The 14549-nt window shown below is 45.1% G+C and overlaps 1 protein-coding gene across 1 annotated transcript in view; it reads left to right on the top strand.

The window, feature by feature from the left end:
* TLN1 (talin 1) overlaps positions 1-14549 on the top strand; it is a 157888-nt gene that overhangs the window by 65668 nt on the left and 77671 nt on the right. The window contains exon 2 of the mRNA XM_065405943.1: positions 1359-1522. Coding sequence (XP_065262015.1) covers positions 1393-1522 — 130 coding nt within the window. The 5' untranslated portion in view covers positions 1359-1392. The remainder of the gene's footprint in view (positions 1-1358; positions 1523-14549) is intronic.

The raw sequence follows: 14549 nt of genomic DNA, 5'->3' as shown, positions 1-14549 counted from the left end.
AGTCGGGGGGGGGGGTTACAGCTCGTTATTTTGATCCTGTCGAATGTAACTGGCTGTTCTTGTTCTCTTCGCTCAATGAGCTCTTGTGGCAGAGAGTTCCACAGGTAAACTGTGCAGTGTATAAAAATCATTTTCCTTGCTCCGTTTTAAATTCATCTCCGTTTAGTTTTGGTGACTGACCCCTTGTTCCCATGTTAGCAGAGAGGGTAGGTGGGGCGCCAGGTTCACCAGCTCTCTCTTATCACTCCCTCCCATCCCATCTCTGAGCAGACAGGCTTGTCTCTCTCTCTGGGCCCTTCCTTTCTGGGAGATGTGGCTGCATGTTGCACGTGCTCCAGGGAATGGGTGTGAGGCCACAACTCCTCTTGTTTGTGACTCCTTAGCACAGGTGGATGTCATGGGGAGACCTTTGAGAAACCCCTGAGAAGGAAGACAGGGCAGCACAGGCAGGGCCCTGCTGGCGCGTGGTTTGAGCTTGGTTTTCCTCTTGTGGCTTCTGTGTCATGGCAGCTTTTATTTATAATTTGTTCCCTCTCACCCTCCCCATCTTATCGGCCTGTGCTCCCTGTGCAATCGCTTCCTCCAGGATGACAGCGTCACTACCAAGTAACCGCTATAGTCATTCTCCTTCCCCGCACAGACGTGACAGTCACTGTCCATGGCTCACTTGGTGACCTTGGAGGCAAGTTCCTTCCCCTTCCTTGGACTCTGTGCGTCCATCTGTATGGTGGAGGGGATGATCCTGACCGGGGCAGGTGGCCCCCAGCAGCTCTCTGGCAAAGCTGCCCCGTGGTACTGCTGCAGATTTGGGGCTTCTGCTAAAACCATGCAGTCCTTATGGTTGTGAAGGACCTTCCGAGCATGCTGCCCTCACCCCGCCAAGGCGTACAGGGCTCTCTGGGCCCTGGCATGAATTGGAGAAGGGCTGGATCCCTTACCCAGGCTGCCAGCTGTGTCCTAGAGAGAGTCTCTTGGGGTGTGAGCAGCTCACAGGACCCTCTGCCCCTGGAGGGAAAAGCAACCCCTTTCCACGGGCCCTTAAATGAAGGGCACAACCATTGCCTGTAGTTAGGGAGCCATTCCCCAGAGGACAGGAAGCAAAAGGTCACCCCAGGAGGGGGAAGGGAAAAGTAGGAGGTGATCCTTTGTTTACTGCACCCTGGTGCTGCAGGGGTCTGTGCAGTGAGACAGAGCTCTTCTCCATGAGCCTGTGGGATTATAGCATCCTGTACCTGGCTTTCTGGGGGGACGGGGCAGTGCTGGGAGGCAGGGGGGCGGTCCCCAGAACCGTTGTGAGGGTTGGAATTGGTCTGGGTAGCAGTAATGGGGACTGATCGGCTGTGACTTTTCTTTGGCAGGTGAAGCAGGAGCGGGGACCGTCCAGCTGCCACCATGGTTGCCCTATCGCTGAAGATCAGCATTGGCAATGTGGTGAAGACCATGCAGTTTGAGCCCTCCACCATGGTGTACGACGCCTGTCGGATCATCCGGGAGCGCGTGCCTGAGGCACAGATGGGGCAGCGTAAGTGACAGGACCCCCAGAGGCGCAGGGGGTAGAGATGGAAAAGTCCCATCAGGTCCCTGTCCCCAGCCAGAACCATCACTTTGCCAGGGGTACTTATCCCCAGCAGCGGGGCTCCCTTCCCAGCTGGGAGACCAATCCTCAGCCTGACGCATCTTGCTGCTGCTCCACCCGAATTTCCCCTTAACTCCACCCGTTCCTCGTTATGCCCCCAGATACCACCCCAAATAATGCAAAGTCTTTCTGGGGCTTGACGCCCTTCAGATTCCTGTCAATGCTGTGCCCTGTATCCTGAGGTTTCGCGTTTGCAACCCCTGAGGTCTAGTCCTGGCTCCGCAGCTTTGGGCAGGTTCGTTCCCCTTTCTGCACGTATCCCACGTGGCATGAGTGAGAACGTTACTGGATTTTTATGGCCAAAAGCAATGGTGAAGCCCAGGGGCTTACCCCAGCAAGAGAGTGGGACCCTCAGGCGGTTCACACTCTAAAGGGGTGCTCTCTGGGACAATTACAGGACCTCAGAGAGAGCACTGGACCTGTGACTCCATGACAGAGGGTATCCAAATAATTCCCATTGGCCACCGCCAGCACCAAGGGGACAGAGGGGGAAGTGGCACAGGAAACCTTCCCCTGCCCCCACATTTCGTCCCTTAATAGTGCTCAAGGGAATCCTGTGGCTGAGAATGAATGGGCTGTAAAAGGAGGTGAAGAGCTTGTACATTTCAGCAGCCATGGGGGTATTAGTCAATGGGGCGTACTGTGGCACTGCTGCCTGGGCAAACTGCATTTCCTGGTTTTCAGAGGGTCTGAGGTAGCTCAGCTCAGTATTCTGCAGGGGATGACACACCACCAAGCAACCGTCATTCTGCGTTAACAGAGCTTTTTGCCATTGAATTTTTAACAGGAAAAGATATGTTGTTATTAGCCGCTAATAGTCCTGTTTAGACAGTTGTACATATCATGTCCTGCAATTAGCATGCTGAGACAGCTGCTGCTCCCCTCACAAATACATACATCAGCTGGGCCCCACCAGCCTTGTTTCAGCCCCCCCTTCAGCCATTCCTCTGACCCATTCAGTGTTCCCCGCTCCCACCTGGCCCCTTCCCCACTTCTATACCCAGGCCTCCCAGCTGTAAGCAGGGAAAGCATCTCCCTGAGGTCTTCACTCCCTCATATTCAAATGTTTCTATTACTGTTACTCCCCCCGCACCCGTCCTATAACCCAACTCACACCAGTGTCTAGAGTGAATGGCAACTATGTAAAAGCAGAATTATGTTGAAGTGCAGGAAGGCTGGGTATGGGAGGACTGGGATCCACTGGCAGAGCTGTTGAGCGCATGGGCGTTGGGGTGCTCTGGCGGAGCTAGGGTCGCAGGGGTTGGGGTGTGTCACAGATTGGTGCTAGAGCCCGTCAGTGGGCCTGACCCCGTAGGGGTCTCACTCTTCCTCCAGGGTAAGCCACACAGCTTCACCGCCTCGTGCATTCTCAACGCGTGGATGAGACGATGGTGTAGGGAGGAGGGATTTAGGCTTATTAGGAACTGGGGAAACTTTTGGGAAAGGGGGAGCCTATACAGGAAGGATGGTCTCCTCCTAAACCAAAATGGAACCAGATTGCTGGCACTTAAAATTAAAAAGGTCGTTGAGCAGTTTTTAAACTAAGGGCTGGGGGAAAGCCGACAGGTGCAGAGGAGCACGTGGTTTGGACAGAGGCATCCCTTAGAGGAGGATCTATTAATGGAGATTCTCTATGTCCTAGTAAGGAAGAGAGGATGGAAGATGATAAAATACAGGTAGGATCTGATGAGAAACAGTCAAATGAAAAAAGCCCCATTCAATTACATCATGTAATGGCAGACAGCTCAAAAGTGACAAGTTTTTAAAGTGCTTTTTTACAAAGGCTAGAAGTCTAAATAAGATGGGTGAACTAGAGTGCCTTGTATTAAATGAGGATATTGATATAACAGGCATCAGAGAAACGTGTTGGAATGAGGATAATCAGTGGGATACAGTAATACCAGGGTACAAAATATATCGTAAGGACAGAACAGGTCGTGCTGGGGGGGAGTGGCACTAGATGTGAAAGAAAGCGTAGAATCAAACAAAGTAAAAATCTTAAATGAACCAAACTGTACCACAGAATATCCATGGATAGTAATTCCACGCTCGAATAATAAGAATATAGTAGTAGGGATATATTCTCGACCACCTCACCAGGATTGTGATAATGACTGTGAAATGCTCAGGGAGATTAGAAAGGCTATAAAAATATAAAACTCAATAAAATTGGGGGTTTCAGATATCCCCATATTGACTGGGTACATGTCACCTCAGAACGGGAGGCAGAGATAAAGTTTCTTGACACCTTAAATGACTGCTTCTTGGAGCAGCTAGTCCTGGAACCTACAAGAGGAGAGGCAATTCTTAGTCCTAAGTGGAGCACAAGATCTGGTCCAAGAGGTGAATATAGCTGGACCGGTTGGTAATAATGACCATAATGTAATTCATTTTAACATCCCTGTGGCGAAAAAACACCCCAGCAGCCCAACACTGTAGCATTCCCTTTTAGAAAGGGGAACTACACAAAAATGAGAGAGTTAGTTAAACAGAAATTCAAAGGTACAGCACCAAAAGTGAAATCCCTGCAAGCTGCATGGAAACTTTTAAAAGACTCCATAATAGAGGCTCAATTTAAATGTGTACCCCAAATTAAAGAACACAGTAAGAGAACCAGAATGATTTAGTTGGGGTTGGTCCTGCTTTGAGCAGGGGGTTGGACTAGATGACCCCCTGAGGTCCTTTCAACCCTGATATTCTATGAACCAAAAAAGTGCCACCATGGCTAAACAACAAAGTAAAAGAAGCAGTGGGAGACTAAAAAGTAGAAGTTAAATCATATTGTGGAAAACAGAAAGGAGCATAAACTCTGGCAAATGAAGTATAAAAATATAATGAGGAAGGCCAAAAAAAGAATTTGAAGAACAGATAACCAAAGGCTAAAAAAGACTAGCAAAATATAAATAAAAATTAAGTACATCAGAAGCAGGAAGCCTGCTAAACAACCAGTGAGGCCACTGGACGATTGGGATGCTAAAGGAGCACTCAAGGACGATAAGGCTATTGCAGAGAAACTAAATTAATTCTTTGCATCGGTCTTCACGGCTGAGGACGTGAGGGAGATTCCCAAACCTGAGCCATTCTTTTTAGGTGACAAATCTGAGGAACTGCCCCTGATTGAGGTGTCATTAGAGGCGGTTTTGGAACAAATTAATGAACTAAACAGGAATAAGTCACCAGGACCAGATGGTATTCACCCAAGAGTTCTGAAGGAACTCAAATGTGAAATTGCAGAACTGTGACGGGTTTGGTGACAGAGACCCCCTTGGGACTGTCACCTGATGTGCTGAGACTACCTCTGAGCCCGTTTTCTCTGCCAGTTTGGTCTTCCAGAACCCTGCCTTGTTGAGCCAGACACGCAAGCCTGCTGCAACACAGACCCAGGATCTGAACCATGCCTCCAAAGCTGCAGACTTAACTGAAAACAGCTTTAAGAAGTGCTCTTGTCTCCAGCTCCCAATGGAATCCAAACCCCAAATAAATCTGTTTTACTCTGTATAAAGCTTATACAGGATAAACTCATAAAGTGTCCGCCCTCTATAACACTGATAGAGAGATATAGAATATCAGGGTTGGAAGGGACCTCAGGAGGTATCTAGTCCAACCCCCTGCTCAAAGCAGGACCAATCCCCAGACAGATTTTTGCCCCAGATCCCTAAATGGCCCCCTCAAGGATTGAACTCACAACCCTGGGTTTAGCAGGCCAATGCTCAAACCACTGAGCTATCCCTCCCCAGCTGTTTGCTCCCCCAGGTATTAATCACTTACTCTGGGTTTAATAATACACAAAAGTGATTTTATTAAGTATAAAAAGTAGGATTTAAGTGATTTCAAGTAATAACAGACAGAACAAAGTAAGTTACCAAGCAAAATAAAACAAAACAGGCAAGTCTAAGCCTAATACATTTAAGAAACTGAATACAGGTAAATCTCACCCTCAGAGATGTTCACAGACTAGACTCCTTCTTAGTCTGGGCGCAATCCTTTCCCCAGTACAATTCTGGTTAGTTCCAGCTCAGGTGGTGATAAAGGGGATTTCTCATGACTGGCCGCCTTTGTTCTGTTCCACCCCCTTTTATAGCTTTGGCACAAGGCGGGAATCCTTTGTCTCTCTCTGGGTTCCCACCCCTCCTTCTAAATGGAAAAACACCAGGTTTAAGATGGATTCCAGTATCATGTGACATGTTCACATGTCCTGTGAGACTTCATTACTCACTGGCTGGCACCCAAGTATACAGGAAGGCTTACAAATAAACAGAGCCATTTACAACCAATTGTCCTAGTTGATGGGAGCCATCACGATTCTAAGCCACCATTAATGGCCCACACTTTGCATAATTACAATAAGACCTCAGAGTTATATTTCATATTCCTAGGTTCAGATACAAGAATGATACATTCATACAAATAGGATGACCATACTCAGTAGATTATAAGCTTTGTAATGATACCTTACAAGAGACCCTTTGCATAAAGCATATTCCAGTTACATCATATCCACACTTACAAACATACTTTTATAAAAATATGGAGTGCAGCGTCACAAGAACTACTAACTGTGGTTTGTAGCCTATCATTTAAGTCCGCTTCTGTACCAGATGACGGGAGGTTAGCTACTGTGATGCCAATTTTTAAAAAGGGCTCTGGAGGGGATCCCGGCAATTACAGGCCGGTAAGTCTGACTTCAGAACCGGGGAAATTGGTTGAAACTATAGTAAAGAACAGAATTGTCAGACACATAGATGAACATAATTTGTTGGGGAAGAGTCAACATGGTTTTTGTAAAGGGAAATCATGCCTCACCAATCTGCTAGAATTCTTTGGGGGGGTCAACAAGCATGTGGACCAAGGGGATCCAGTGGATATAGTGTACTTAGATTTTCAGAAAGCCTTTGACAAAGTCCCTCACCAAAGGCTCTTAAGCAAAGTAAGCTGCCGCGGGATAAGAGGGGCGGTCCTTTCAGGAATCAGTAACTGGTTAAAAGATGGGAAACAAAGGGTAGGAATAAATGGTCAGTTTTTAGACTGGAGAGAGGTAAATGGTGGTGTCCCCCAGGGGTCTGTACTGGAACCAGTCCTATTCAACATATTCATAAATGACCTGGAAAAAGTAGTTAACAGTGAGGTGGCAAAATTTGCAGATGATACAAAACTACTCAAGATAGTTAAGTGCAAAGCAGACTGCGAAGAGCTACAAAAGGATCTCTCAAAACTGGGTGACTAGACAACAAAATGGCAGATTAAATTCAGTGTTGTTAAATGCAAAGTAATGCACATTGGAAAACATAATCCCAACTATTCATATAGACTCATAGACTCATAGACTTTAAGGTCAGAAGGGACCAATATGGTCATCTAGTCTGACCTCCCGCATGATGCAGGCCACAAAAGCTGACCCACCCACAACAGAATCTTCCAGCCTGCGACCCCTGCCCTATGCTGCGGAGGAAGGCGAAAAACCTCCAGGGCCTCTGCCAATCTACCCTGGAGGAAAATTCCTTCCCGACCCCAAATATGGCGATCAGCAGAACCCCGAGCATACAGGCAAGATTCTACAGCCGGACCCTCATTCTACCCGCGATGGCACGTTAATGCCTAATTGACTAAAATCACGTTATCCCATCAAACCATTCCCTCCATAAACTTATCAAGCCTAATCTTGAAGCCAGAGAGGTCCTTCGCCCCCACTGTTTCCCTCGGAAGGCTGTTCCAAAATTTCACCCCTCTGACGGTCAGAAACCTTCGTCTAATTTCAAGCCTAAACTTCCCCACGGCCAGTTTATATCCATTCGTTCTCGTGTCCACATTACTACTAAGCTGAAATAATTCCTCTCCCTCCTTTGTATTAATCCCTTTGATATATTTAAAGAGAGCAATCATATCCCCCCTCAGCCTTCTTTTGGTTAGGCTAAACAAACCGAGCTCCTCGAATCTCCTTTCATAGGAAAGGTTTTCCATTCCTCGGATCATCCTAGTAGCCCTTCTCTGTACCCGTTCCAGTTTGAGTTCATCCTTTTTAAACATAGGAGACCAGAACTGCACACAGTACTCCAAATGAGGTCTCACCAGCGCCTTGTATAACGGAAGCAGCACCTCCCTGTCCCTACTAGAAATACCTCGCCTAACGCATCCCAAGATCGAATTAGCTTTTTTCACAGCCACGTCACATTGCCGACTCATAGTCATCCTGCGATCAACCAGGACTCCGAGGTCCTTCTCCTCCTCCGTCACTTCCAACCTATGCGTCCCTAACTTATAACTAAAATTCTTGTTAGTCATCCCTAAATGCATCACCTTACACTTCTCACTATTAAATCTCATCCTGTTATTGTTACTCCAATTTACAAGGTCATCCAAGTCTCCCTGCAGAATATCCCGATCCTTCTCCGAATTGGCAATACCTCCCAACTTTGTGTCATCCGCAAACTTTATCAGCCCACTCCTGCATTCGGTTCCGAGGTCAGTAACGAATAGATTAAATAAAATCGGACCCAAAACCGAACCTTGAGGAACCCCACTGGTGACCTCCCTCCAACCCGACAGTTCACCTTTCAGTACTATATAAAATGATTGGGTCTAAATTAGCTGTTACCACTCAAGAACGATCTTGGAGTCATTGTGGATAGTTCTCTGAAAACATCCACTCAATGTGCAGCGGCAGTCAAAAAAGCTAACAGAATGTTAGGAGCCATTAAGAAAGGGATAGATAATAAGACAGAAAATATCATATTGCCTCTATATAAATCCATGATACGCCCATACCTTGAATACTGCATGAAGATGTAGTTGCCCCATCTCAAAAAAGATATATTGGAATTGGCAAAGGTTCAGAAAAGGGCAACAAAAATGATTAGGCGTATGGAGCGGCTGGCATATGGGAAGAAATTAATAAGATTGGGACTTTTCAGCTTGGAAAAGATGACTAAGGGGGGGATATGATAGAGGTCTATAAAATCATGACTGGTGTGGAGAAATTAAATAAGGAAGTGTTATTTACTCATAACACAAGAACTAGGGGTCACCAAATGAAATGAACAGGCAGCGGGTTTAAAACAAACATAAAGAAGTATTTTTTCACTCAATGCTCAGTCAAGCTGTGGAATTCCTTGCCAAAAGATGTTGTGAAGGCCAAAACTATAACAGGGTTTAAAAAAAAACTAGATACGTTCATGGAGGATAGGTCCATCAATGGCTATTAGCCAGGATGGGCAGGGATGGTGTCCCTACCTCTGTTTGCCAGAAGCTGGGAATGGGCGACGGGATGGATCACTTGATGATTCCCTGTTCTGTTCATTCCCTCTGAGGCACCTGGCATTGGCCACTGTCAGCAGACAGGACACTGGGCTAAATGGGCCTTTGGTCTGACCCAGTCTGGCCATTCTTCAGTTCTTAGACTGGACCTTTGGGCTTGCAGCACTCCTGTTCATCATAGAACCATAAGATTAGAAGGGACTGCACGGGTCATCTGGTCTAACCCCCTGCCAAGATGCAGGATTTGTTGTCTTCACCCCGTGAGATCCAGTCAGCAAGTCCAACTGAGAGAGTCCCTGATTGAGACTTGTCCACTCCTCAGGGATTAATGTACCTCGCCCAGCATCTGCAATGATACTCACACAGCACTGCCAGAACAGTTGGGTTTATCTGTCACCTGGACAAAGCACAGGGAGCCCTTAGCTTAGCCCAGAGAATTGACGCTTAGAGCATCATCCAGTCTGGCCAGCCCAGAGCCCAGGCACGCTGTAGTGACCCCCTTGGTTCAAGCCCTGTCTGTCTCTGTCTGACCACCTTGGTCAGACTCCTGGTGAGAGCCCAACTCCTCCCAACTGCCAGCTCTGATCCCCCACCTCATTCCTCTCCAGTCCTTTGATTGTTGTTCAGCTTGGGGAAGGGTGTGGAAATCTTCCTCCCTCTGGCTTGTTGGTTGCTAGGTGCCAATATCTCGATGATTAGATTTGTTTTTGTCTTCTCCGATGCTCTACTGATGTGGGGATTAAGGCCCAGACAGCTACTCCCACACCTATGTCTGTTCACCTGCCCTGAGAGCAAACAGCCCTTTTTCACCCCATTAGGTAACAATGCAGCATATACGGGAAACTGAGGCACACACAGGTTTCATAAAAATATTACAAAAAATTCCCAATTTGTCAGTGTGCAATTGCAAATCTGGGAGGTGCCATGCCTCCCTCACCAGAGCCTTCAACCTTTCTTCCCTCCCTTACCATCCATCCCCCTTCCTGCCCCTCCCCTCAACCATCCTTCCTGCAGCCCCAACCCCTCTCCCCCATTCCACCATTTTTCTGCTCCAAAATACCCTTCCCTTCCCAGGAACATTCACATGTCTAATCTTTTCCCAAAAAGACTTTGTTTACATTCTCTCTCTCTCTCTCTCTCTCTCTCCCCCCCCCCCCCCAAATAAAGTTGCCACCCATAACTTGCAAATTGTAGCAATCTCCAGCTAAGTCGTACCAGACATGGACAATGCTCCACAAATCTAGGACTTTCAGTGTTTAAACTGGACAAATGGCCTCCCTACCTTTGAGTGAAATGATCCCAGATTTGGATCACTAACATTCCCCTGCATTCCCCTGAGGTACACCACATTTCAAAGCAATCAGAGGAACTGTTTGGATTTTAGAGCATGTGCAAGTCTCTAGCTTTTGAAGCATATAAAATGGTAGGAATGGAAACCCTTTAGTCGTTTTTCTGAATTGGCACATATGTTGTGTAAAAATTAGGGCTGTCAAGCTATTAAAAAAATTAATTGTGTGATTAAACAACAATGGAATACCATTTAATTTAAATATTTTTGGATGTTTACTACATTTTCAAATATATTAATTTCAGTTGCAACACAGAATACAAAGTGTACAGTGCTCACTTTATATTTATTTTTATTACAAATATTTGCATTGTAAAAAAAACGTATTTTTCAATTCACCTCATACAAGTATTGTAGTGCAATCTCTTTATCATGAAAGTTGAACTTAAAAATGTAGAATTATGTAAAAAAAACAAAAACTGCATTCAAAAATAAAACAATGTAAAACTTTAGAGCCTGCAAGTCCACTTAGTCCTACTTCTTGGTCAGCCAGTTGCTAAGACAAACAAGGTTGGTTACAATTTGCAGGAGATAATGCTGCCCGCTTCTTGTTTACAATGTCACCTGAAAGTGAGAACAGGCGTTCGCATGGCACTGTTATAGCTGGCGTTGCAAGATATTTACGTGCCAGATGCGCTAAAGATTCATATGTCCCTTCATGCTTCAACCACCATTCCAGAGGACATGCATCCATGCTGATGACGGGTTCTGCTTGATAACGACCCAAAGCAGTGCAGACCGATGAATGTTCATTTTCATCATCTGAGTCAGATGCCACCAGCAGAAAGTTGATTTTCTTTTTTGGTGGTGGTGGTTCGGGTTCTGTAGTTTCCACATCAGAGTGTTGCTCTTTTAAGACTTCTAAAAGCATGCTCCACACCTCGTCCCTCTCAGATTTTGGATGACATTTCAGATTCTTGAACCTTGGGTCGAGGGCTGTAGCTATCTTTAGAAATCTCACATTGGTACCTTCTTTGCGTTTTGTCAAATCTGCTGTGAAAGTGTTCTTAAAAATGAACATGTTCTGGGTCATCATCCGAGACTGCTATAACATGAAATATATGCAGAATGAGGGTATAAAACAGAGCAGGAGACATACAATTCTTCCCCCAAGGAGTACAGTCACAAATTTAATTGACACATTATTTTTTTAACGAGCATCATCAGCATGGAAGCATGTCCTCTGGAATGGTGGCCGAAGCATAAAGGGGCATACAAATGTTTAGCAGATCTGGCACGTAAATACCTTGCAACACCAGCTACAAAAGTGCCAGGCAGATGCCTGTTCTCACTTTCAAGTGACATTGTAAATAAGAAACAGGCAGCAGAATCTCCCGTCAATGTAACCAAACTTGTTTGTCTGAGCGATTGGCAGAATAAGAAGTAGGACTGGGTGGACTTGTAGGCTCTAAAGTTTTACACGGTTTTGTTTTTGGGTGCAGTTATATAACCAAAAAAACCCCTGCATTTGTAAATTGCACTTTCATGATAAAAAGATTGCACTACAGTACCTGTATGAGGTGAATTGAAAAATACTGTTTCTTTTGTTTATAATTTTTACAGTGTATATATTTGTAATAAAAATAATAAAGTGAGCACTATGCACTTTGTATTCTGTTGTAATTGAAGTCAATATTAAAAATATAGAAAGACATAGACTACCAATTGAAATTTATTCAATTTTTTTTGTTATAAGTGCGATTAATCACGATTAATTTTTTTGAGTTAATTGCTTGAGTTTACTGCGATTAATGACAGCCCTAGTAAAAATGTACATTTTCTTATATACTTTTCCCAATTGGAGTCCCCCAAAGATGCAGAGAGTGCTAAGTACTACCTTGGGTAAGGCTCAACAGACTGAGGCCATTTTGACCTACAGCCCATCAATAGTTGATCTAATGGGGGGGGGGTTAAAATGGCTTTTTGGGGGGGCTTATATATCCAGAACACCTGGTTCAAATGTCTCCACCTGTGGGTCACTAACCCTACCCTGTAGCCTTGTGAGGCACACTGAATTTCAGAGAAATCTGACTAAGCATGTTGACTTTAGAGGACTTAGAACAGTTGACCTTTAAACAGATGTCATGATGCAACTGCAACTACAGTGGTGCTCCCATGTCCCTATAATACTGTGTCCAGTTCTCGTTTCCACACTTTTAAAAGAATGTTGACAAATTGGAAACTGTTCAGAAAAGAGCTTCAAGCATGATTGGAGGTCTGGAAAACCCTCCTCGCAGCAGGAGATTGAAGCTCAAATATTTATTTTAACAAAGAGAAGGTTAAGAAGTGGTTTGATCACAGTCTACAAGTATGTGCACGGGGAGAAGCCCTGACAGAGGGCTCTTTGATCTAGCAGACAAAAGCATAATGAGACCCAATGGCTGGAAGCTGAAACTAGATAAATTCAGACTAGAAATAAGGTACAAAATTTGAACAATGAGGATAATTAACCATTGACACGACTTACCAAGGAATGTGGTAGATTCTCTGTCACTTAGTCTTTAAATTAAGATTGGGCATATCTTTCCTAAAGATCCGCCCGAGCTCGACCGCAAGCTGTTGGCTAGATGCATGAAGGGGAGGTGATCTGGCCTGGATTCTGCAGGAACTCAGATGGGATGGCCTTAATGGTCCCTTCTAGCTTTACAGTCTACAAATCTGTGAAAATGCTTCAAAGACTAAATGTTCTCCAAGGTCTAAGATGTTGTGACCTATGGTGCCTGGGGCAGCCCTCACTGAAAATGCCAAGGTCAGGGCAGGCTGCAAAAGGGAGAGTAGATTCTCCCAAAGACTGGTGGGTAACACTGAAGTAAACTCGCCAACCAGTCACAGACAGTGCTTCTGATCCCCCTTTTCCCCCCTCCATGGGTTATCAAAAAGCCCAAAAAAAAAAAAAATCACCCAGCCCCTTTTATTGCATTCCAGTTCTCTGGCTCCCAATCAGCACCTAGGTCCAGTACAGTGAGAAGTTATTTAACACTCTTCTCACTATACAAAATTTTCTTCTGATTCCCAAATGGCCAGCCACATTCCCAGGCCAGTATTAGGTTGGATCTTACCCAAAATACCATGCTGCTGGTGATCTTTTCTTTGAGAAGATAACCAATGTTTTCAACAAAGGAAATGCAGTAGGTCTAATCTACCTGGATTTCAGTAAGGCATTTGATACAGTTCCACATGGGAAATTATTAATTAAATTGGAGAAGATGGAGATTAATATGAGAATTGAAAGGTGGATAAGGAACTGGTTAAAAGGGAGACTACAACAGGTCCTACTGAAAGTTGAACTGTCAGGCTGAAGAGAGATTACTAGTGGAGTTCCTCAGGGATCAGTCTGGGGATAAATCTTATCCAACGTTTTTATTAATGACCTTGTCACACTAATTGGGAATGTGCTACTAGAATTTGCAGATGAAACAAAATTGGGAGGGATTGCCAATATGGAGAAGGGCCAAAATATCATACAAGAAGATCTAGATAACCTTGAAAACTTTGAAAATGTAAGTAATAGAAATGGGGTGAAATTTAATAGTGCAAAGTGCAAGGTCATGCTGCTGGGGAGATGAAGAGAAAGACCTGGGTGTATTGGCCCATCATAGGATGACCATGAGCTGCCAGTGTGATGTTGCCTTGAAAATGGTGAATACAGTCCTAGGAGGTATGAGGCGAGGTATTTCCAGTAGTGATAGGGAAGTGTTACTTCCATTATACAAGGCACGGGTGAGACCTCATGTGGAATAGTGTGTGCAATACTGGTCTCCCAGTTTGAATTAATCTCTCTAAAGCATGGAACAGGTGCAGAGAAGGGCTACTAGGATGATCTGAGAAAAGGAAAACCTACCTTATGAGAGGAGACTCAAGGAGCTTGGCTTGTTTAGCCTAATCAAACGAAGGCTGAGGGGAGATATGATTATTGTCTATAAATACCTCAGGGGGATAAACACCAAGGAGGGAGAGGAGTTATTTAAGTTAAGTGCCAATGTGGACACAAGAACAAATGGCTATAAACTGGCCATCAACAAGTTCAGGCTTGAAATTAGACAAATTTAGGACGGAAGAATGCACTTAGGACGGAAGGATCCCATTCACTGTTACAGACTAGGGACCGAATGGCTAGGAAGCAGTTCTGCAGAAAAGGACCTAGGGGTTACAGTGGACGAGAAGCTGGATATGAACCAACAGTGTGCCCTTGTTGCCAAGAAGGCTAACGGCATTTTGGGCTGTATAAGTAGGGGCATTGCCAGCAAATCGAGGGACGTGATCATTCCCCTCTATTCGACATTGGTGAGGCCTCATCTGGAGTACTGTGTCCAG

Source organism: Emys orbicularis, chromosome 6, assembly GCF_028017835.1.
Source record: "Emys orbicularis isolate rEmyOrb1 chromosome 6, rEmyOrb1.hap1, whole genome shotgun sequence".
NCBI lineage: Eukaryota > Metazoa > Chordata > Testudines > Emydidae > Emys > Emys orbicularis.
This window is presented reverse-complemented; position numbering and strand designations above follow the sequence as displayed.